This window comes from Panthera onca, chromosome D3, assembly GCF_046562875.1.
Source record: "Panthera onca isolate mPanOnc1 chromosome D3, mPanOnc1 haplotype 2, whole genome shotgun sequence".
Taxonomy (NCBI): Eukaryota; Metazoa; Chordata; class Mammalia; order Carnivora; family Felidae; genus Panthera; species Panthera onca.
The window spans coordinates 40,642,206-40,668,406 of NC_138350.1; the positions used below are offsets into that span (position 1 = coordinate 40,642,206).

Here is a 26,201-nt window from a genome sequence, read left to right on the forward strand (position 1 = left end):
CAACCCCGCTCTGCTCTGAATTTCTTCCTTTGCCTGATTTTAATCTGTAATAAAGCATAATAACTTTTACATGATAAACTGTAGTAAATCGTTTTCTATAACAAATTGTAATCATGATTATAATAGCTTTCAGTAAGTTCTATGAGTCATTTTGACAAATTATTGAACTTCAGAGTGGTTTTAGAAACTGCCCAAACTAGTTAGTTGTGAAAGAGAGGCAGTCTTAAGTCCTGTTCCTTCAGGCATTGTAGTTGACTAATTCCAGGCAACATGTTTTCAATTATCTTGGGTATTTACCTAGGAATAGAGTTGCTGCATCATATGGCGATTCTACCTTTAGCTCGTGAGGAACCACTGAACTATTTTTCTTTTCTTTTCTTTTTTTTAATGTTTATTTATTTTTGAGAGAGACAGAGACAGAATGTGAGTGGGTTAGGGGCAGAGAGAGAGGGAGACACAGAATCAGAAGCAGCCTCCAGCTCTGAGTTGTCAGCACAGGGCCCAACGCAGGGCTCGAACTCATGAGCTGTGAGATCATCACCTGAGCCGAAGTCAGACACTCAACCGACTGAGCCACCCAGGCGCCCCTGAACTATTTTTCACATTGTATGTGTCATTTTCCATTTTCCATTCCTACCAGCAATGTATGAGGGTTCCAGTTTCTCTACATTCTTAGTGACCCTTACTTTCTGTTTTTATTGTTGATGTTTGTTTTAAATTATAGCCATCCTGATGGGCATACAATGATGTCTTGTGGTTTTGATTTGCATTTCTCTAATGACTAATGATATTGAGCATCTTTTCATGTCCTTATTGATCATCTGTATATATTCTTTGGAGAATTGACTGTTCAGATCCTTTGCACATTTTAAAGTTATTTGTCTTTTGTTGATTTCTAAGAGTTCTTTATATATTCTGGATTCTAGGCCCTTACCTTGTATGATTGGTAAGTATTTTCTCCTATTTGCCATGTTGCCTTTTCACTTAATTTATACTGTTTTCAAAGCACAAAGTTTTACATTTTGTGGAAGTCAAACTTAACCTTTGTTGCTTGTGCATTTGGTATTGTGTTTAAGAAACCATTGCCTTTAGGGCACCTGGGTGGCTCAGTCGTTAAGCATTTGACTCGTAGTTCATGAGTTTGAGTCCCACATCGAGCCCTGCTTCAGGTGAGCTTGTGCCCTGCTTGGTGAGAGCACGAGCCCTGCTTTGGGTAAAACATGAGCTCTGGGTGAGCCCCACTTCTCTATTTCTTTCTCTGCCCCTCGCTCACTTGTGCCTGCTCTCTCTCTCAAAAAAATAAATAAATAAATAAAAAAAGAAACCATTGCCTTAATCACGGTCACAATGATGTACACCTGTTTTCTAAGAGTTTCAGCTCTCATATTTAGGGCTTTGACCCATTTTGAGTTTAATTTTATATATGAAATCAGATAAAATCACAATTTTATTCTTTTGCATTTGGATATCCAGTTGTCCCAGCATCATTTGTTGAAAAGACTGTTCCCAATTGCTTCTCATTATTAGAGTTAAGTGTTAAATTGAAAAGAATCAAAGAGTCAATTTTATAATATTCTTTGGTAATGTATTCCAGTTTTCTCTAAGAATTACTTAAAAAAAAATTTTTTTTAATGTTTATTCATTTTTGAGAGACAGAGAGGGACAGAGTGCGAACAGGGGAGGGGCAGAGAGAGAGGGAGACACAGAATCCAAAGTAGGCTCCAGGCTCTGAGCTATCAGCACAGAGCCCGACACGGGGCTGACCCTACAAACTGAGATCATGACCTGAGCTGGAGTCAGATGCTCTAAGAATTACTTTTTAAAATATTCAGTTTAGGGACATCTGGGTCGCACAGTTGGTTAAGCGACTGACTTCGGCTCAGGTCATGATCTCGCAGTCTGTGATTCTAGTCCCACATCTGGAGCCTGCTTCAGTTTCTGTGTCTCCCTCTCTCTCTGCCCCTCCTCAGCTTTCACTCTGTCTCTGTCTCATTCAAAAATAAATAAATGTTAACATTTAAAAAAAAATATTCAGTTTAAATTTCATTTGCTTTTTACTTTAATGAAAATTGATAGTTTTTTAGGTTATTCTCACCCTTTTTAGAAGTTTTAAAAAAGTAAAACTTTAAAAAAGTAAACAAGTCCTGCATTTTTGGGGGCAGCTTTTATAAATCAGAAAAATAGACTTATTCCTTTTATAATATTTTGTAATAGTTTTACACAGCATTATTTTGACATTTTTTTGTTTTTTTTCTCCCATTTAGCTTATAGGTGTGTCTTTATGATCTTTTTGTAATGTTTATTGTATTGCTTCTTTCTCTTAACTTTTTAAAGTTTTAAATTTTTTTAAATTTAAAAATTTTTTAATTTTGAATTCTTAAATTTTTAAAATTCCAAATTTTGAGAAAATTTGAAAGAATAGTACATGAATGTCAAATTACCTTTCTTCTAGATACATCAGTTATTAATATTGTACCACATTTGTGTGTATTTTCTCTCTCTCCATCTGTCTGCTTTTTTATCTGATGTTGTAGACATCATGCTTTCACCCACAAATTCTTTTGCATGTGTCTCCTAAAAACAAGTATATTCTCCTACATAACTATAATACCAGTATTACTCCCAATAAAGTTTAATATTGTCAAATATGATAGTATCAAATATACATTAAATACTAATATACGTATATATTTACCTCTTCTCAAACTATTATTTATGGCTATATTTTTCTTTTTGGTTTTCAGATTTAAGCTCTAATCGAGGATCATACATTACGTTTGGTCTTTATTTTTTTTTTATTCCTTTACTACACAACCATCTCCTGGCTTTTTTTTTTTTTTTTTTTTTCTCAGGTTATTGACTCTTTTTTAAGATCCCATGCCACTTTTCTGTAGATTTCCTACCATTTGGATTTGTCTGATTATTTTTTCATGATTAGATTCAGGTTAAACATTTTTTGCCTAGAATACTACCTTGGTGATAAAGATGCATATTTTAGAATTTGTTGAATAACTTCTAGGAGAATAACACTAATAAATGGAATATTTCATTCTCCACTACCCCTGGCAAATAAACCCAATTAAATAAAATTAAGACAGTCAAAGAATCTGTAGTTATTGGGAACATCAGACTTCAGATTTTTGACTTGATGTTTTTCACACTGTGGCAAACTTAGTTTTTAATTAAAAAAAAATTTTTTTTAACATTTATTTATTTTTGAGATATAGCGGCAGAGCATGAGCAGGGGAGGGGGAGAGAGAGAGACACACACACACAGAATCCGAAGGAGGCTCCAGGCTCTGAGCTGTTTGTTAGCACAGAGCCCGATGCGGGGCCTGAACTCACGAACTGTGAGACCATGACCTGAGCCGAAGTCGGATGCTGACTGAGCCACCCAAGAGCCCCAAGCTTTTAATTTTTTAAATTAATTAAAAAATTTTTTTTGAAAGAGCAAGGGGCAGAGAGAAAGAATTCCAGGAGGGGTAGAGGGAGAGTGAGAGAGAGAGAGACAGAGGGAGAGAGAGAGAGAGGGAGAAGTGGGGCTCACCCAAAGCGGGGCTCGAGCTCACAAACTGTGTGTGAGATCATGATCTGAGCCAAAGTCAGATGCTTAATGACTGGGCCACCCAGGCTCCCCTTAGTTTTTTTTAAATTATCACTTTGATTATATGAAATGCTATCCTACTGGAAGAGCACTGGTCTGGATGGCAGAAAACTTGGGTGCAGGAGATCTGAATTATTTTACTTATTTAAGAACATACTTATTGATCACTTCCTTATATCGTACAGTTGCTGTGTATGAGAGTTGGATTCCAATATTTATTGCATTCGGCCTTTAGGATGTCATTTACTTTTTCTAGAACAGGTATAATAGTAGAAGCCTATTATAGTCCATTGAGGAATAACATAAAAGAAAGTAGAAAGACTAAATGCATACCAGTCCTTAGGTTAGATGTAGACATTAGAAGACTGAATTGAGGGAATTTCTTGTCTTTTTTCTCTTCTACTACCTCCTTCCCCTCTTTCTCTCTTCTTTTCTTCCTTTAATATTGAGGCTGATGGTAAGGAACTACTAGTGAGGTTGAAATACAAAGGAGAGGAATAATTAGCATTATAAGATAGTAGAAAATGGGAATAAGAGAACACAGCTGGACTGATAAGCTTTAAATAGGTGAAGCCATACCATTTCATTTAAGAGGAAATGTGTAGAAATTAGTGAAGGTATATAAGAGAGGGTTAGGAAATTGAAGGAGTCTGTTGGCTTTTATTTTTACTGATAATATGAGTTAACTTCATCTGCTAATAGTGAATTTGGGCAAGAGATTTGAAAAGAGATGAGGGTTTGTAGTTGACCAAGAATAAATAAAAGAATTGATGAGTAGTTTTAGTAGTTTTGAGAGCCTCAGAATGGGTTTAATTGAGCCAATTCTTCACTTCTGCATTTTCACCATCAGATTTTCCCCATATGAAGAAGTAGAAGTGAATTGTGTGGAAGCTGATTTGAAGATTGGAGGTTTGAAGGAGCTGTGGGGTGAAGGATAAAGAGGGGATGGGAATTTAGGGTGCTAATGAGAGGACAGTGAAATGATTGATGATTGCTAGTCTGTGGAGAAGAGGAGCATGTGGTCAGGAAGAAATGATAGACTCAGTAAAAGTAGAGGGATGGGTCATGGGATGCTTTGGTAAGGTTAAAGAATAGGTAAGAGATATGTATTTACTGCCAGAGATTGATGTTTAGTTTGAGATGGAATTAAGTATGAGTGATGCCAAGGTCCAGGTTGGGGTCACTGGGAATGGAATATTGAGATGAATGTAATTGTATTTGTTTACGGGAAGATTAGGCAAGGTGTGCACATTATATAAATTGTGTCTTGAAATTGCCCAGGATAATGGCAAGATTTGTGTTGGTAAGGGAGAAGGTTCTTAGAGCTTAAGGCTTCATCGATTATGGGGAGTGCGGAAGAAATGGGTTTGATAGAACATTACAGTCTAGCATAGCTGGATGGCATGTCCCTCAAGGAGAAGTGGATTTTATGCAGATGGAGGAGTATAGCCTAGAAGCAGCAATAAGAGAGCTAGGAGAATATTGACCCTTCTCTCTTTCTGGTGTGTATTGAGTGTTAGAGAAAGGGCCACATTCTTTAAATTGGATATTATAGAGCAAGTAGTTTTAGCAAGAGAAATCAAAGTTTGTACTGTTAATGATTCAGAGGTGCAAGACTATATAGAATATTTAAAAAATGAAAGTATGAAGGTTTCAGAGAGCCCCGTAGAATTGATTGGGAATAAGAAAGAAGCAGGGTGATAGATTGAGGGTTGGTGGTTTCAAGACTCACTGTGATAGGGTCCCTGTATATTGTAGGATTAGGAAAAACAAGCAATAATGTTTGTTTAATTTTGAATGGGAGAAAAACATATTAGTGAAATTACTGAAATGTAATACAGTTAAAAATGATAAATATAGCCTGGCAATTTTTCACTGTTAAAAATGAAAATGGGTTAATTCCAATTTGCATGTAGCAGTATGTCCACTGGGTGTCACTGTGGCCTCATATTTAGTTATATAAATAAAATGCTAGAAGAGCTCTGTGTTTGTGGAGTCAGTATTATATGGGTCTTTTCTCTGCTTATTTTTCCTTTTTGCAGTGAATTTTGCTAATATTTTTTTTCTGTTTATTTGTAGGTACAGTTATTTATCACCACTGCAAATAAAGGAGATACTTATCCCTAAACTGGCTGCTCCAAACTGCCTTGTTATTACTTGGGTGACCAATAGACAGAAGCACCTGCGTTTTGTAAAGGAAGAACTTTATCCTTCTTGGTCTGTTGAGGTAGTCGCTGAATGGCACTGGGTAAAAGTAAGTTCAGAAATTAACTTATTTGTTATTATATAGCGTGCCATGTAAGTCACATAACTTACACATAAATGTAGTATGTAATTTTTAATGCTTAGCATGTTACTGCTCTACTCCTTTAACACGGTCTAATTAAAACTTTTACTTTGATACTTTTTTTTTTTTTTTACTAAATACTTTTATTTTCTTATTCTCGGAGGCTTTTTGCTTATTTGTTCTGTGTCTTTTTATAGTAGAGTCCCAACGTGCTGGCCTTAGGAAGTCACTCAGGGAGATATCAGGATGACATTTTAAAAAGCTCTGATGTCTGTAGTTTAAAAACAACAAACAGGGGCGCCTGGGTGGCGCAGTCGGTTAAGCGTCTGACTTCAGCCAGGTCACGATCTCGCGGTCCGTGAGTTCGAGCCCCGCGTCAGGCTCTGGGCTGATGGCCTGGAGCCTGTTTCCGATTCTGTGTCTCCCTCTCTCTGCCCCTCCCCCGTTCATGCTCTGTCTCTCTCTGTCCCAAAAATAAATAAAAAACGTTGAAAAAAAAAAATTAAAAACAACAAACAAAAACTTTGGAAAATCTGTTTAGCACTAAACATAGAAATAGTCTTACCCTTCATTTTCTTCCTCTTTTCACATCCACAATTTCAGTCACCGTTTGCAACTTCTTTCCTTCTTTTTTTTTTCTTTTTCTTATGTTGCTGGGGATGGGAGAGAGAATACCCAAGTAACTCAGCATTGGAAGAGGTGGAAAGAACCAAGAACCTTACATACTTTGAATTTTAACATAGGTCCTCAGTGCCTATGTGCTGCTATGCCTATTTTTGAAAGAAATGATTCCAACTCTTGGATTGGTTGACTGGTCTTTAATATCTCTGCTTGCTATAAAAATAAAAAAATACAGAAAAATAAGGCATCAGTTCAGAGTCCGTTGGACATCTTTTTAAAGATTATTAATCTTTAAAGTCTACTTAGATGAATCCTGCAAAAGCACTCCTATATTTTAAAAAGATAAGCCAACTTGTCAATTGAATGTTTAATATTTATATAGCTGATATATTCATTTTAGACAGGAGAGTTCTATGTTTATGTTCTTCCTATGTATTTTGTAGTCTACTGGTATATCTTCTTTTATTTTTTAAAGTTTATTTATTTATTTTGAGAGAGAGTGAGCATGAGTAGGAGAGGGGCAGAGAGGGAGAAAGAGAATCCCAAGCAGGCTCTGTGCTGTCAGTGCAGAGCCTGACATGGGGCTTGATCCCACGAACCGTGAGATCATGACCTGAGCCAAGATCAAGAGTTGGGACCCTTGACCAACTGAGCCACTAAAGGCTCTTCTACTGGTATATCTTCTAAAAGCTGTGTATATTGTTTATTTGCACCTATTTTAATGGACTTGGAAAACAAACATTAATAGTTGTATCTGTGCTTTCATGTTGTACTCTGGGCTAAGCTTTGGTTGATTTGGTTGATGTGGACATGGACAGGAATATAAAACCCATTCTACCTTGTACATTATTACAGGTTTTTTATTGTCAGAAACTGGGGCCAAAGTCAGGGAAAAGGTACCTTCTGAAATCAAAACCAATAAAATGTTAGCACATAAAATCTAAGATTATTTGTTTGTAGTAGTAATCAGTTCTGAGAGATGATATGATAAGCCTAGAGTTTAAGACAAAAATGCAGTAAGTGATACGAAACACTATTAGGTAACTATATGTACTGTTATAACAGAAGGAGTAATTTGCATGGAATATAGAAGATATCCAAAGAATAAGAACTTGTCTGTATTTGTACAGCACTATGTGAAAGAGATCTATCTCTTATGGGTCCTAGAGGTGATAAAAGGACTTTACCGATTTGGCTTTTTAGGTATCTTGATGTTGAGTAAAGTGTTCCATAGATAATAGATATGAATATTCTGATAGTGAAAATATGTATTTCAATGGTTAATAAATTGATATTGTTATTATAAATAGTGTTTTCAGTTTGATTAGTTTAAGTGAGTCTTTGAGAGTATAATAACTCCAGGTGAAATGGTAAAATTGAATTTCTGGATTTATAATTCCAAGGGATTAGACTAAGTATTGTCTATTTTATCAATCCCTGAGTTGTTTTATTACTAATTCTCGCTCTGACAATGTTTATGACACTATTTTCTTTCTTTTTTTTTTTTTTTTAAATTTTTTTTAACGTTTATTTATTTTTGAGACAGAGAGAGACAGAGCATGAACAGGGGAGGGTCAGAGAGAGGGAGACACAGAATCTGAAACAGGCTCCAGGCTCTGAGCTGTCAGCACAGAGCCCGACGCAGGGCTCGAACTCACAGACCGCGAGATCATGACCTGAGCCGAAGTCGGCCGCCCAACCGACTGAGCCACCCAGGTGCCCCTATGACACTATTTTCTATGAAGGAATATACTTTATTGTAATCTACTTATTTATATTATCAGTAATCAGTAAATGTTATTTGAGTGAATAAATGAATTAATGATGACATGGCTTCCAGGAATAAATTTTAATGGAAAGTAAATTTTTATGTGTAAAGTGATAAATATTTTAGTCCCTTATAGTTGCTCTGTCTAATGTGATAGTCACTAACCATATGTTGCTCTTCAGCACGTGAATTACGGCTGTTCAAAATTGAATTGATGCTAAGTGTAAAATGTACATTGGATTTCAAAGGCAGTATGAAAGAAAAAATTGACATACCTCAGTAACTTTTTGAATTGATTACATATTAAAATAATATTTTGGATATGTGAAATTAAGCTAAATATATAATTAAAATTATTTTTACCATATGCTTCCAACTTTTTTTTTAATGTTTATTTATTTTGAGAGAGTGTGTGCATGTGCGCACTAGGGAGGGGCAGAGAGAGAGGGAGGGAGAGAGAATCTCAAGCACGCTCAGCGCTGTCAGTGCAGAGCTGAAGTGGGGCTTGAACTCATGAACCATGAGATCATGACCTGAGCTGAAATCAAAAGCCAGACACAACCGTTTGAGCCACCTAGGCACTCCAACTTCTCACGTTTTTAATGTTGCTAGTAGAAAATTTAAATTACAAATGCGGTTTGTATTTGTGGTTTACATTATATTTTTATTAACACTAGCCTAGAGGTTTAATAATTTTTTTTTCTTTGGTGGAAATTGTATAGTGTTAGATAAAAAGCCAGACTCTTTCCTGGGTATTTACAGATGTATGGTTTAATTTTGTTTTGTTTTTTTGACTCCTCCTATCAGATCACCAATTCAGGAGAGTTTGTGTTCCCATTAGATTCTCCACACAAAAAGCCTTATGAAGGTCTTGTACTGGGGAGAGTTCGAGAAAAAACTGCTGTACCGTTAAGGTAGGAAAGATGATTTTTCAAAACTGTATAAATGTATACAATTATACATTTTATAAAATTAATGGCATAATGATCATTGATTTTCCTTAAATTTTTACATTTTTGAAAATCTGAAAATGGCCCAGACCAGAAAAGTATGAATGGTATGGCACATGAAATTTTATATTATCCTTTGTTTTATATAGTGTGTAACTGCCATTATTGAAGAAAAGGAAATTATCACTAATGTCTCAATACTTAAATTGTTGATTTTGATTATTTTTTCTATTCTTGAATTTATTTTTAAATTCAGATAGTATTTGAAAAGTAAAAAAAAAATCAAGGCAACTGTGGCTTATATATGAAAAATTTTCCTTTAAAGTATAATTTACATTGTTGTTTTGTTTTAATTAGGAGTGCAGATGTAAAAGTGCTTCCTATTCCAGATCACAAGTTAATTGTCAGTGTGCCCTGTACTCTTCACTCACATAAGCCACCGCTTGCTGGTATGTTTTTATAAAATAGAATTGTTATGACTTCTGTCAAATTGAGAAAAGGATTAAATTTAGTATTTGGTGTAGACATTTGGAAATTAAATCAGATGTTTATTTTTATTAGTTCTCTAAAATTTTATAGGAGAATTTATGAATAGTGTTTTTTGTTTTTATTTTGCTGCAAAAGCTTTATTTTCATTTGGTCCATGACTTGAGAGGGGGCTCCATGATGGTTAAAGAGCTGCCTAGTGGCTGCAGGGAGAGGTACAGGCAGAAGCTCTGACATCAGAGGGTGTGGAGGGGCCCCTCAAAGGCTGCTGGGCTCCAGAGGCTCCTAATTGTGCTTGAGGGTGAGCCTTTCAAAGAGATACTTGGCCTTGCCCAGCCCAGCTGGCGGCCATCCAGCCTGTGGAGGTTAGTTAGGTGGTTACCCAACTTCTTGATGAATTTTACCTCCTCATGTGGAAGTGGCTCTCTGGGAAGTTACAGAGATGGGGATTTGTGTACACAGAGCCCAGAGCATGCATATCTAGAAGGGCTTGGTTCAGGTTCTTCTTCAGGGCCATGACAACTTCCATGGCAACGAGGGCTTTGCCTCACTCATCCTGGGAGGGTTTCTTTATGCTTTGGCAGATGGCACAGCTGCTGCACTGGTTTTGCGTCTTCCAAGAGATGCTTGGCCAACTTGTGGAAGAAGTGCCCAGGCCCTCCAAAGTCATATTGTCACAGTCAAAATAGAAGCCCTGAGAGGTAGGTGTAGGAGGCCCACAGATCCAGGTTGATTAGGTGGTTGACACCTCAGTAGAATAATTCTGACAAATCTGGGAGCTCATTGTTGGTCAGCAATAAGGAGCTAACCACAAAAAATGGTGTTGGCTGGTCCTAGAGGTTGTGCCTGGTAAGAAGGTTGGAAAGTAGTTAGAAGGTGGTCAGAGACTGGTTCCATCTAAGGACTGTTGAATAAGATTATGAACTGTTGATGCGCCGCATAGGTTCATTTTATTTCACCTCTGCTTTTCCCCTTAATACCATTTATGTAGCTTCCCCTTGGTTGTTACTCCCCCACTGTCCTTGATAGACCGATGGGGCATCTGAGGACTGTAGTTCTACTAGTGGCTTTATTTTACTATGAGGGCTCTGTCCCTAGCTTGTTCTGAAATCAGGTGCTTAGAATAGCAGTCAGAGACATGGTTAGAATCCCCTTGATACTTGGTAGAGACTCAGTTTTATGTTGAGGTAGTGTTGCTTTTCTGAACCTCCGGAAAGGTAATTGCTGCAGGCTACGGTTCTTACTAGTCTTAATGCGTTGGTGTAATGTTCATCATTCAGCGAAACTAAGCACCAAGGAATAGTGGAAAGGTTTGGATTTGGAGATTGACTAACATGAGTTTGAATCCTGACTCTGCTACTATATGTTACTCTAACATGTTCTACCTGAAAGTCCTCATTTAAAGAGAGACTAATGGTGTTTAATCTTTTAGAGTTGTGAGGATTGATTATAATGTATTTGAAATTCTGTAGCATATAATGGAAGGTTAGTGTATGCTAAATTTTTCAAGTGATAGTTTAAAAAAATAGAATTGTAAGTTCATGAGAGACACCAAATTTGATATGAGTTATCTATTAAAATTTTTCTTTAGGAATATCTATTGTATTGATTTTGTGATCCTCACTTAAAAAACCAAAAACTTTCAAGATGCTGCTCAGGAAAACTATAAGGTTCCCAACCTATCATATTATTTTGTAGAATATGGGATAGAGCTAGAATACATAGGCAAGTGAATATAAATTCCCAAGGTAATTTATATTGATAACACTTAGAATTTCTTTTATCTTAAATTGCTTATACAGAAGAGTCTTGTAGTGTTGTAGTGTTACTTCATTTGAAAAATATTCAGATGTTTACCTGATGATCCATTCTTTGACTTAGAGAAATGCTGAATGAGTAATTGTCTTTAAGCCGTGTACTATCGTAGACTCTTTAATGCATTAAATATGTGACTTAAATGAAAAGTGAGATTGTACTGTTCTTTGAGAAGAAAATAATGGTTGGCACCAGTTATATTTGATGGAGGAAATCTAATTTGTATTCTTTTCATTTGAATTTTATCAGTTAAGTATCAAAGAATAATTTAGTGTTTTTCTTAGGGATTTTTTTTTTTTTTTTAGTTTTTATTTATTTAAGTAATCTCTACACCCAGAATGGGGCTCGAACTTATGACCCTGAGATCAAGAGTTGCATGCTCCTCCTACTGAGCCAGCCAGGTGCCCCAGGGCTTATGTTTTTACTTTTAAAAATCTAAATGCTAAGACCTAAACTTTCATTCCAAAATTATAGTTAAAATATTCATCAATTCCTTTTACATAGAATAAAATAATGTTTAAATATTAGTCTTAAGAAGCAAGGTTTTAAAATAGTAAGTAAAAATTAGTCTTTTATTAATGCTAATAAAAATTAGTCTTATAGCCTATGTATGAAGTGTAGTTCTGCCATATTCCCAGTAGAGAGCAGCACAAACATATTTTTAGGATTTGGAACATTTGAAAAGAAAGATTTTTTGGGGGGAAAAAATCTACATGACTTGATATATGTAATCCTTATGTTTTAGTTAGGTAGTGGTAGACAAGAAATATTTGTAATTCTGTATTTTTGAATTCATGTTACTATGTCTAGCAAGTGCATGTACAGAAGTACAGAGCCATACAAACTAAAGCCACCAAAAAACAGCTTTCAGACTTCTGACTGTAATTTACTCTGAAATTATAACTCTGGGATTTGGGATACTACATGTCCTATATATATGCTTAGAACTTACATGTAAAGGTTCTTAAACTGTTTTGTGCAAATTTGTAAGATGAAATGTTCTTTTACTTCTAGAAACACTAAGATTTTTAAAAATTTTTAATTGATTTCTACTGCTAACTATAAAAAAAGTTTTAAAAGATACATATATAAGTCATAAATAGCTATAACTTATCACATAACCTTATAAATGTTTATTAAATTTAAAGATTTAAGGTGGGAAAATTATGAAAGTATTTGAATCAAAATTGGTTTTCATATTTTACCTTAGAGGAATCTCTGCTCCCTTTTACTACTTTATTCACTAACAGTTTCTGTCTGAAGAATAAAACACAGTTTGATGAGATTTTGTGCACAGGTGTTCGAGCTGCTTCTCCCCCTCCCCACCCCCACCCGGCCCTGCCCCTTTGCTCCTAGAGCAAAAGAGGAATGACTGGCTATGTACGGATTATTTCCTCTTCTGTGGTTAGTAGCTTGTTTTACTAATGTCTGATGTTATGTAATTATCTTAAGTATGTGTATATATCATATTCATACTTAAATTTATACATTGGAATTTACTTTTTAAAAATAGAGATATAATTGACATATAATATTAATTTCAGATATACAACACAATGGCTCGTGTATGTATATATTGAGAAATAGTCACTGATCACAAGTCTAGTTAACATCCATTACCACACATAGTTATAAAATATTTTTCCTTGTGGTTAGAACCTCTAAGATCTCGAGTTTACTTTTAAATTGATACTTAAGATTGGAAAAGAAAACATTTTCATTAATTTGCTCTCATTTCTTTTGCTTTGTTTTGAAATGTGGTTAACATTTTAAAAACATTGCTCCTTGATTTTCTAGTTTTCTCAACCAGAAAAAAAAAATATACATGCAGAAATGTGTTACCTTGGGAAAGTAGGAAGTAGAAAATGGGTTTAGGTTTTATGTATTGTATTTGTCAACTCCAAGTACATGGCCATCGTTTTCTACTAGCTTATGTACTCTTAGAAAACATGGATAACTGTTTCCTTTGTTAAATTCCATAGCACTAATTATAGTGAGTGCTCAGAATAGTAAACAATTTTGACTGTCTGACTCCAGTTTAGACTCCAGATTAAGGGTCTAAAATAGAGTTGCTAACATCTTTGTGCCTAAAAACTGAAAAACTGAACAAATAAGCAAAAACAAACAAAACCTTCCTTCACTATAGCCTTAGATGACAGTAAAAGTGAATTGAGGTTGGTAAGGCATTGAATTCATGAGGAAAAAATAGAAATGTGATATAGGTTTATTGTCCTCTAAGACTCTGGGGAAATTTTCTTTCAGGCTTAATAACATTTAGTTATAATTATACACTTAAAAAAGAACTAGAAGTCTCATGTTGGCATCTCCTAAAAACTATCAAAGCCCAAATTTGAGTTCAGTTGGGTTATAGACAATGAGTACTTCATAAATTCCTTGATTTTTGATGAATAAGACCAATGGTTTTAAACAAATAAACTGTTATTTTGCTGTGAGAGCAACTGGAGAACATTATGAAACATGTTTTTAAATATATTTTCTTTCTTTCTTTCTTAAAAAAACTTTTTTAATATAATTTATTGTCAAATTGGTTTCCATACAACACCCAGTGCTCATCCCAAGTGCCCTCCTCAATGCCCATCACCCACTTTCACCTCTCCTCCACCCCCATCAACTCTCAGTTTGTTCTCACTATTTAAGAGTCTCTTAGGGTTTGCCTCCCTCCCTCTCTGTAACTTTAAATACATTTTCTTTTAAATTTTACCTATATCAAGTACTCCTAAGGAATACTTACCATTCCTAAAGGGAATTTGATAGATTTCTTCTAAGCTCAATCTTGTATAGCAGTTAAGAACTATATTTAGAAAATACTCTTCTGGTGACTTTTCATCCCTCAATTATTATTTTCATACCCAGTTCCTGTAATGTTAATATAGCTAACCAGAACATGATCAAGGTTAAATTGATTTAAATATTGTCATCCAAATGAACATGTACTTTAAAAAAAGGCTTCTATGGTATATTCTTTCTGTCACTGTATATCATAGCATTTAGTCACCATATATATGATGTACTTTTTTTCTCAAAAATAAAGTTTTCAGTAGTTATTAATACATATATACATTAAATAAAAAATACTTATCTGTGGAAATAGTATGGTGAAATTTTAGGTAAAAAGGGTCTATAATTTGGAAATGAGGGAATGTACTATATCCAGTTATAGCTAAGAGGATATTGTTATATTTGTTAGTTATGTGTTCTCAATATTTTTATTGATGCCTAATTTTTCATTTACTGCTCTTTTGGTAGTATATATGCTTGCAGACACTTATATTTTTATCTCAGTTTTTTAAGTGAATTGTTTTTGTATTGTTCCTATACACTTATTTTTCATGCGTGGATTACATTTATTAAAAAATTAAGTTAGTACTCAGGAGATGTGTCAGTATTGGAAAATTGAAAAGTCACCTGTGTGGGTGTTAAAATCCTTATTTCTCATCTACAAATGAAACCTGATAAGTTAGGACTTCTGAAAGTTCTGATGGTATTATCCCCAATCTCACGAGTGCTCATTTCAAATGATTTCTAACTATAAATAGTAAAGCCCGTGATGAAATCCTTGAAATTAATTAGCTATCCTCCTCCCCACCCCTTTTTTAAAAGGAAACATCCCTGTTCTTTGCTTTTAACTGCTAAAAGGAAATTGATTCCTTTCTTAATAATAATTTTTGTGTTTTTTTTCTCTTTTTTGGACAGAGGTTCTAAAAGACTATGTCAAGCCAGATGGGGAATGTTTGGAATTGTTTGCTCGAAATTTACAGCCGGGTTGGACTAGTTGGGGCAATGAAGTTCTCAAATTTCAACACATGGATTATTTTGTTGCTCTGGAGTCTAGAAGCTGACTGTGGTCTTAAAGTTGTGATTTTCTTCAGTTTTTCCCCACCCCTTCTTCCTTCATTCTAACTGATTGTTCCTTTTCTTACCAACCAGTATGCTTAGAAATGTAAACAGGACTTGGTTTTTCTGCAAAAGACCATAAGTGACTAGTCTTTATGTAATTTTGAGATGAATTTACTTCAGTTGCATTAGTATTCCCCATTATTCCAGATTCACTGTAAATAAAAAGGCAAGCAGTTAGAAAAACGACAAGACTTTGTTATTGAAAAAGTTCAGAAAGCATGCACTGTGGACCAGAGGTCCTAATTCTGCCCATGGATATGTTTTGTTTGGCCCTGTGGTGTTGTAAAAAAAATTTAAACCACCATTCTAAAAAATGAGGGAATTTCACATAAAGTCTAGATTTCTGCTTTTCTTTAAACATCAGAAACTCTGGCTGCACTGTGGTCTGTATTCTTTCCTGGCATCAGTAAGTAGGAACCACTGGTAGCAGCTCACTTGGGAAGGGACCTGTGTTTTGCAGTTTACTCCATGCTACTCACTTGTGTTGTCTACTTGGCCCTTGTGCAACCTAAATTTATGACCTTCGGTATACTGTTACATTCTGGAAAAAATACTGAAAGACCTACCAAGTCATCATTGTGTTGTGTTTATGAAACATTTTAGAGGGTTTTAAATTGCATTCAAGGTCACTTTTCAAGTGCTTCTTAGTTTTGCTTTGTTTTCTAGAAGAATATTTAAGAAATATTTCTTATAAAAATGTCAGAAAATAAACAGTGCTTATGATTTAAAAGATATATTATTTACAGATTTTCCACAAATATTTCTTTACTAAGTAAAATATTTTTACTGAAATGATTCTTTGAAAGGCATGCTGATTTATTATGTATAATCTTTTTTCAAATTGAGATATAATTTCACATAAAATTCTCCACTTTTTAGTATAGTGTTCGATGAGTTTAGAAAATGTATATACAGTTGTCTATCTACCACCATAGTCATAATATAGGACATTTTCTTCACCTCCAAAACTCATGTGTCCAATTACAGTCATTCCCTTCCTCCCACCCCTGGCCCTTGGTAAACAATGATTTGTTTTCTACCATTAGTTTTGCTTTTTTAGAATTTCATGTAAACAGAATCATAGAATATGTAATCTTTTGTGTCTGGCTTCTTTCCCTTAGCATTTTGACAAAAGTATTTATACAATTTACAGCTTTTTTATAAATATTTATCTGCTAAGTAAAATGTTAGATTGAAATGATTATATGACAAAATTAATTCATTTACTGATTTTGCCAAAGAGAAGTGTTATTTTTGAAGTTTGTTCATTCTTTGAGTGTGTGAATATGGTAATATAGGCTTAACTTTGTATTTATAGGGATACTCTAACTTGTTACAGAAATGGAAAAAGGTATTAAACTCGAAGCAAACCTCTCCAAACCTCATTTGAAACTCTTTCCAGCTTCTTGTAGTATTTATAGATTTTATGTAGTTTGTGGAAACATTTTATCCTCACCAAGTTTTTGGACTTTTATTTTTGCATCACAAATCCTGATACTTGAGAGAAAAAGAGAATTTTTATTCACTGAGTCTGGTATTCAAAACACAGAAGTTTGTTTGTTTGTTTTTTTTTTTTAAGAAACAGTGGTTCTAGTCTTACCTCTTCTCCTAAGGTGTACAAACTCTGGGCCTTGTTTGTAATTCCTGTTTAAGTGTTGGGCTCTTTTTTGAACAAAGGATGATTCTGGAAAACGGAACAGTCACATGCCATGTGGGAACAAAAAGGCCAGACTAAGATTAACCTTTGACTTCATTACCAGAGTTTAGCCAACTGACCTAATGAACTTTATTATCAAATTTATTTAATAAGAAATTTTCATTCAGAGATTTTTATATTACCTTTAAAACTTCTTAGGATTTTCTTTTCTATCATATTTTTTTACAGACTTAAAGTCTTTTAGGATGCTTGGAAATGCTCAGGCAAAGGGATAGACCCTATTACTCAGCTTTTATTTGTATCGTCTAGTCAAAGTTTGACTTAGTTTCTTTCAGTTTCTTGGCCACTTTAGGCAAGGGCCTTTTTTGTATAGACGGTAATAAGTTCAGTGTAGCAGTCTGCATTCTGAAGCCAACTTGCTTAGGTTTGAACCCCAACTTTTTCAGCTAGTAGCTTAAGACTTTGAGAAAGGTAGTTAAGTCTCTATGCTTTAGCCTCTTCATCCATAGAAATGGGCAATAATAATACTTATCTCTCTTTAAAAAAATTTTATTTATTTTTGATAGAGAGAGACAGAGCAGAAGTGGGGGAGGGGCAGAGAGAGAGGGAGACACAGAATCCGAAGCAGGCTCCAGGCTCCGAGCTGTCAGCACAGAGCCCAACGTGGGGCTTGAACTCACAAACCTCGAGATCATGACCTGAGCCAAGTCAGACGCTTAACCAACTGAGCCACCCAGGTGCCCTTATAATACTTACCTCTTAAGTTGTTATGAGGATTAAATGAGTTGATACATGTAAGGCACTTAGATCTGGACTTGGAATATTTTAAGTGATCAATAAATGTTTGAACTGCTTGCATATTTTTCAGTTTCAGGTCAAAAAGGTTTTCTATCACAATCTCTACTCAAATTCAGGAGATTCACCTGAATACTCTCCATAGAGTTTTTCTGTCTGAACATCATATTTTCTTGATCTTTTTCTTGAGATCAGATTTCCTAGCTTGTACCTGGTTTCTTACATGAGGAAGATTTGAAATCATTCCCATTGTGGTCCTGCCTAAAAACAAGTAACTAAAAACAAATTAAAACAAAGGCCATATTTAGTGTTGGGCTTCAGCTCTTGATTGTGTACTGCCATGCTGACTCTGAACTTCATAGTTACTCCGCATTGTTCTTTGATGACTTCCATAGGTGGTTAATTGGTGGCCTTTCTGATGTTTTTTCTACATTCAGAGACTTTAGGCTCATGTCATGTTAATTTTGGTTCAAAATAGATCTCTTACACTTTGCTAGATGATCTGTTACCCTTTATAGGAACTTGGTTTTTATGTGCAACCGCTGTGGACTGAATGTTTGTACCCTTCCAAAATTCATATGCTGAAACCCTAACCCTCAAGTGATGGTACTTAGGGGTGTGGCCTTTGGAAAGCAATTAGAGTTAGATTAGGTCATCACGGTAGGGCCCTCAAAATAGGATTAGTGGCTTTATGGAACCTCACTCTGCATACACACACCAAGAAGAGGACAGGTGAGGACAGAACCAGGAAGAGAGATCTCACCAAGAACCTGACCATGCTGGCATCCTGATCTTGAGCTTTGACCCTCCTGAACCCTGAAGAATAAATGTTTATTGTGTAAGCCACCCAGTTTATGGTAATTTGTTATAGTAGCCTGGAACTGACTGAGACAGCCACCAAAGGGATTTTCTAGTTGATAAGGTAAAGACCAAGTAAATAAGGCCTTTTTCTTCCAATGGTCTGAAAGGCACCAGTGGGGAATAGGATTTTCCTCTTGGATGTCAACATTTTCAAGAGGCGAACATTACTGTGGGCTGGTTGTTTTCTTGGAAGAGGACAGAGTTTAGTCCATGACTTAGGTTTGGGCCTGGCTTTAATTGCTCCCTTTGCTCTGTCCTTGTTATAGGCTCTATTTACTTTGTCCTATTCTAGTTCTTCCAATTCTGTGACTCAAACTCATTCTTATCAGAAACCCTAAACATACCTTTTCAGGTTTGGTACCCTAGAGACATATCTTTAGTGAATTTTTATATATTCAGCTTTAGTGAGACTTTGGTTTTTTTCTTGATAGTGATTCAGAGGAGGATTATAATTACATTAAAGGGGCTTCCCTTCCCTGAAGATGCTCTCCAGTTCACCTCATTTGACTCCTATCATGCACCACTGGCCTACCGCACTCTGGAAAGCACCACAGTGCTGTTGGCATAGCTCTCTGGTTATCAGAGTTCTTGTACTTCAGTTATGTCACTTTACCCTCAAAGCAGTTTTATGAAGTTGTAGTTATAATGAAGGAACAGGTTCATAGAGGCTAGCTGACATGGCTAATAAGCGATAACTAAGACTTGAATTCTGATTCCTAAATTAAGGCACTTTATGTTGTATCATGTTTGCTAATGAACCTGAGATCTTAATAATAGGCTCATTAGCTAATAATCAGAGGATCTGTTGGGTGGCCTGAAGCAATTTAGAATGGTTTATATATAATGATCCAAACAAACCTTTCTCAATATATGATATCACCACTCTTGAATTTTTAACACAGTATTTTTTGTTAGAGATTTTAGTGACATTGGTTGAACTAATAGCCCGAGTGCCACTCAGAATCACTCAGAATCAGACAAGCTGTTAAACCCGTTGACATAAGCCATTAGCACATTTACCATGCAATCATGTGTCCCTCAATCAGATTAGGCATTTTAAGCTCACATTTTTAAGGAAACTCTTCTGCAGAATATAGAATTGGATTTGAAGGCAGCTATTCAAGTGGTTAGAAAGGAGAGATTAAATAAGGTAAGTACAGGTGCAAATTATTATATGTACCATGGTGACCTGTTGTCAGTGTTTGGATGTATGGACCAACCCAGAACTCTGTAGGTGGTTTTAATTAAATTCATGGCTCTATTGACTAGTCTCCTCCAGCTTGAAAGCAAGTCAGAATACCATGATAACTCCACAATCAACCTTTCCCTCTAAATATTACTAGGAGTTTACCTAAATCTTCTGGGGCTTCTGGGAACTTGAGGAGAACCTCTTGGACTTTTTCAGTAGCAGTCCAAGTCCTTGGGACTGTATAAAAACCAATTTATCTCTAGGGGTGGAGAACATGAGGAAAAAATTTTTTTCATTCACCATTTACTTTTTCCAGTTAGGCTTTGGCCTGATTATCAGGTAACTGTGACACAACATGGGACAAGTATGGATGACAGCTAAGGCAAATGAATGGTCACTTGTAGTATTAAAATCATTTTTGGTCACTATCTTTAACAAAAAATATAAGGCACCCAGCTTGATTTTTAGCTTCTTCTCCCAAAATCACCCGCATACATCCTGATTATTAGTCAAACTGGACTGTTTGTTGTTACTTAAATTTAGGACTCTCTACTTTTGCTCATGGATTTTCCTCAGTCAGAAAAAAAGACTAGGCTGTGGGATCAGCTGGATCTATATATTGAGTCTTGATATTTATCTTCTGAGTGTCTGAATAAGTATTTAACTATGCTATCCTGTTTTCTGAGGAATAATAAGGGTAATCTTTAGACCTAGTAGGATTATTATGAAGTGAAGTAACATATGTGAAGGTATCTAACATAGGACCTGGTACCTAGAAGTTATTCAATGTATATGCTTATTTCTCTGTATTTACAGTCTTCCTGGCAACACCTTTTATTTCATGATCCACTTTTTTCTTTCTTTCTAAAGGGAGGCTTTTATACTTGCCCTTAGAGCCATTTTCCACATATATGGATTATCCAGATAGGTTTTTCCTCACATTTATCATGAAAACAGAAAGTGGTTTATTCTTTAGGTGGATCACTGAAAACAAACAAACAAACATATAGATGAATTCATATCCTCTTGAATACATTGTGGGAGGTAGGAAAAATTTTTATTTATGTTTCTCATACCAGCATATACCTAGAACTGCCAATAATTAATGAATGAATAAACTGACTCTTGGCCTCAAGTATCTTTGAGTTAGGTAAGACTCATGTTAGAAACCATTAGAACATAATAAACCACAGTATACAGTCAAAGACTAAATGATGGAATAGGTGGAAAGTGATGCACAAGTTTAGAGAAGCAGATCACTTAGAGATCACTAAGCAATATGAGAAACAGAGAACAGGAAACAAGTCTTGATTAAATTTTGGTTTATTTACTAACTGTAGGAGTAACTGTGATGATGTTACTAGACAGTAGGCAGCTAAAATGTGTGAGTTCAGAGAAGTTAAAAAGAAAGAATTCTGTTCTTTCTAGATTGTAAACTTCAAAAATTTTTTCTCCAGAAATCCAGAGGATATTAGTACATGCAGTTTATTTGATCAATTTAATAGAACTAGAGGCTAAATTAACTGAGGCTTTTTTACCTGCTTCTCTAGATCTTCTACCTTTTGAATGAGAATATTATTTGGGCATCTTTTCTAGAGTTGTCTAGCAGGATTATTATTTTAAATGTTTATTTATTTTGAGAGAGAGAGAGAGCATGAGTGGGAGGGATAGAGAGAGGGAGAGAGAGAATCCCAAGCAGGCTCCACACTGTCAGCATAGAGCTTGACATGGGGCTCTATCTCATGAACTGAACTGTGAGATTATGTCCTGAGCCGAAATCAAGAGTTGGAAGCTCAACCAACTGAGCCACCCAGGCGCCTCTTGTAGGATTATTTTTATGATTCTATAGCTGTATTGAGGTATAATTGATACAAATTGTGTATACTTATAATGGATAGTTTAATGAGCTTTGACTTATGTGTGTACCTGCAAAGCCACCATCACAAACAAGATAATAAACATGTTATCATTATCTCCCAAGATTTTGTCAAGATCCTATATAATCCATCTACCATAACTACCCCTCTACATTTTATCCCTAGGCAATCACTGATCTGCATTCTGTACCGTGGAGTTGTGTGCATTTTCTAGAATTGTACATAGATGCCCTAACAAATTAACACAATCATAATGGCTTAAAAAAACACTCATTATTAGTCTACAATTTTGTAGGTCAGAATTCTGGCAGTCTCACCTGGGTCACTGCCTAGGATCTCAGAACACCAAAAACAAGGTGTTGGCTGGGCTGAACTCTTATCGAGGCTTTAGGGAAAATCCATTTTTAAGGTCATTCAGGTTGATAGCCCAATACAGTTCTGTTTCCTTGATAGCTGTCAGCTAGGGATCAACTCTCAGTCCTTGCCCATGGCTCCCTCTATCTTCAAAGTCACAATAGCACTTTCAGTAACTAGCCTTCGACTCTAACTTCTCCATGTGCTGTCATCTAGAGAAAGTTCTCTGCTTTTAAAGGGCATTTATGCTTAGATTAGACCCACTTGAATAATCTCCCTTTTGTGAGTGTTAAAGTCATTATATTCACAGGTTCCAACCAAATTCAAAGGGAAGGAGACTTTACAGTTGTGAAGCTCTTTGGGAGTCTTTCTTAGAATTTTGCCTACCATGGGCCCAGCCTCTGGCCCCCAGAATTCCATGTCTGTCTCACATGTAAAATACATTCAGCCCTTCCCAAGGTTTGCAAGGGTATCATTTCATTATAGCATGAATTCAAAGTCCACGATCTCATCTAAATTTCATCAACTTAAAAGCCCCAAATCTCATCATTTAAAAAATCTAAATCAGGTTAGAACAGAAGCTTCTGGTATAATCCATTAAGTACAGCTTCTGGGAAAATTTCCTCTCCATTTGTGGACCTGTGGAACTCAAGAAACAAGTGACCTGCTTCTAACACAACCAACATACAATAGCGGGACAGTTAAAGCATTAGAGTTATAGCTATTCTAGTCAAAAAAGAAGATATGGGAAAAAATGGCCTTACTTAAATCCAAATCAGTCTGAAAATCTAGCCAGGTGAACTCTAGGCAGACTTTCTTGATTAGGATTCAATATAAGTTTAGTAAGGCCTGGCAATAACCCTGGCTCCCAGCACTTAGGGCTCTTGGCTCCACCCTCTGAGCTATGGTTCATCTCTCTTGGCTTTGGTTTTCATCCTTTGTGTCATCCTTCCTTTTCTGTGAAAGGTAGCATGTGTTTACAGCTGACTACTTTTATCAGCCTGCTTCCTGGCAGTATAATTGGAGTATAATTGACAGCTTTCTTTTAATTTTATACTCTCTCCCTTTCAGCCTAAGCTGGTATAATTTCTGCTGCTCTAAAATTCTCAAGAACCTTGTGGACCTTGTTTTGAATTCAAGGGGATTCACTCATCAGACAAGAGCCAGATCCACAGATTTTGAAAAGATAATCCCTTCTCTTTTTTTGCCTTTTCCTGAAATGACTGAGGGCCAATCCTCTTAAACTTCCTTGAGTCCTCTTGGTTGGTTGAGAAGATCTATTAGGAATACTCTTCATCTCTCTGAAGGATTTTTTGTATGCCTGAATACTCTGGCCTTTTAATCTTTCCAAGGTTTCATCAAAGGGTTGGACAGTCACCTACCCAGCCATTTCTTTATGCCATGATTTCAGAAGCACTCTCTTACTTTTAGCATATTTTGCCACCTGGAAAGGCCAAGAATTTCCTAAATCAGCATCTTGATTCCTTAAGACGCTTCCCCTCAGTTTATCTCCTCTTGCATTTTACTATAAGCAGCAAGAAGAAACTAGGAAGCACCTTCAACACTTTGCTTGGACATCTTAGCTAAATATTCAAGTTTATGACTTTTGAATTCTGCTTTCCACATAACTGCAGGATATGATTTGGCTACATATTATGCCTTTATATAACAAGGATTTCCCTCCCCTAGTTTCCAGTGACATGTTCCTTATTTCTTCTGAGCTCTCACCAGCATCATCTTTAACTGCCACATTTCTACTCATAGTTTGTTCAGGACTTCAGTCATCCTCCTCCAAATTCTTCCAGTCTCTGCCCCCTGCCCAGTTTCAAAGTCACATTTTAGGTATTACCACAGCATCCCACATCTAGGTACCAGAGTGTGTGTCACTTTTTTTTTTTAATTATCGTGTAACAAATTACCACAGACATAGGGATTTAAAACCATCTTTTTTTTTTTTTTTTTTTTTTAATCTCACAAATCTGTAGGTAAGAATTCTAGGTGGGCTAGACTGGATTCTTGGCCTATGGTCTCAAGGCTAAAAGCAACGGGTTGGTCAAGCTGGACTCTTATCTGGAGGCTCTCAGGAAGAATCTGCTTCCAACTTCATTCAGATGGTTGGCAGAATTCAGTTCCACGTGGTTGTAGGACAGGTCGCTTGTTTCCTTGCTGGGCCACAGCAGTGGTTGCTCTCACCTTGCGGAAGCTGCACTCCCATCCACTTTCAGAACCAGCAGCAGTGTGTCAAATCCTTCTTGTGCTTCTGATCGCTGCTATCAGCCAGAGAAAAGGCTCTGCTTTTACAGGACTTATGTGATTAGGTTGGTCCAGCTGGATAATCTCCCTTATTATATAGCATAATCATGGGAGTGATATTTCCTATTCACAGGTTCCACTCACAGTCCAAGAAGAGGGGATTCTACTGGGTTACTGGGGGTCAATTAAGAAAATTCTTAAAATTTTCCTATATTAATTTTTTTGGTAGGCCTTTGTGGTGTTTTTAGTGTGGGGAAATTATAAATAAAGTCTCTATGAGCATTTGTATGTGAATTTTGGTATAGATCTATGTGTTCATCTCTTTTGGATATATACCTCAGGGTGGAAGGTCTGGGTCATATGGTAGGTATAAGTTTAACTTTTTAAGAAATAGTGTATTCCAAAGTGATTGTATTATTTTATATTCTCTACAAGCAGCAAATGAGAATTCCTGTTTACATCCTTGTCAATGCTTGGTATGGTCATTTAGATTTTAGCTATTACATGAAGTAATAGCTCATTGTGGCTTTAATTTGTATTTTCCTAGTGACAAATGATTTTTAGCCTCTATCCATGTACTTATTTGCTATCTGTATATCTCCAGTGAAGAATCTGTTCAAATCATTGCCTGTTTTTTATTTGGTTGGTTGTTTTTATATTATTGAGTTGTAAGTGTTCTTTATATATACTTGATACAAGTTCTCTGTTTAATGGGTTTTAAGATGTTTTTTCCTAGTCTGAGATTTGCCTTTTAATTTTCACAGCAACGTCTTTTGTTTGTTTTAAAGTTTTTTTTTTTTGTTTTGTTTTTTAATTATAGGTTCACAGGAAGTTGCAGAAATATATGTAGGGAGGTCCTGTGTACCCTTTATCTAGTTTCCCCCAATGGTAACATCTTGCATCTTGAATAACTGTTGTACAATATCAAAGTCAGCAAATTGACATTGGAGCTATCCACAGAGCTTATTTAAACTTCACCAGTTTTACATGGACCAGTGTGTGTATAGGGCTGTGCAGTTTCATCACACATGCAGATTTATGTAATTATCACCATTGTCAAGATACACAACTCTTACATCCAGGAATTAGGACATGTATATCTTTGGGGTGCTATTATTCTGCCTGTGCTGGTTACAAAATATTGTTGGAATTTTCATAGGGATAAATTAAATCTATATATCAATTTAGGAAAAATTGATGTATTTACTATATTGAATCTTTAAAACCCTGCTATAGCTCTCTGTTTATTTGGGTCTTCTTTGAATTTTTTAAACAGTATTTTGTAATTTTCAGCATACAGATCCTTGCATGTTTTTTTTTTTTTTTTTTTTTTTGACTTTTAGTTCTACTTATGTTTATCACTGCTAACCTGTCTTTCTCAATCCCATACCACACTGCCACCCCACTGTACATGCTGTGGTCAAATTTACACCTAAGCGTTTCATTTTCTTTGGCACAATTGTAAATGGTATTGTGTTTTAAATTTTAGTTTCTGCATGTTTTTGTTACTAAATAAAATGTGATTAATTTTTGTGTGTTGATTTTGTATCCTGTGACCATTTATTAGTTGTAGAATTTTTTTTTGTGTGTGAATTCCTCTAGACAGTTCTTTCTCTGTCTCTCCCTCCCCATTTTCTTCCCTTGTCTTTCCTTGCCTTCCCTTGCCTTTCCTTTCCTCCCTTTCCCTCCCCTCCTTTCCTCTCCCCTCTTTCCTTTCCATTTTCTTTTTAAATATTTTTTTAATGTTTATTTATTTTTGGGAGAGA

At 35.7% G+C, this 26,201-nt stretch overlaps 1 protein-coding gene across 2 annotated transcripts in view; it reads left to right on the top strand.

Moving 5' to 3' along the window:
- The window catches only part of METTL4 (methyltransferase 4, N6-adenosine), a 61,251-nt gene extending 35,268 nt beyond the window's left edge, over window positions 1-25,983 (top strand). For both annotated transcript variants that reach the window (XM_060613375.3, XM_078435387.2), the window contains exons 6-9: window positions 5,684-5,858; window positions 9,088-9,194; window positions 9,588-9,679; window positions 15,246-25,983. In XM_060613375.3, coding sequence (XP_060469358.1) covers window positions 5,684-5,858; window positions 9,088-9,194; window positions 9,588-9,679; window positions 15,246-15,391 — 520 coding nt within the window. In that variant the 3' untranslated portion in view covers window positions 15,392-25,983. The remainder of the gene's footprint in view (window positions 1-5,683; window positions 5,859-9,087; window positions 9,195-9,587; window positions 9,680-15,245) is intronic.
- Window positions 25,984-26,201: the final 218 nt, after the last annotated feature.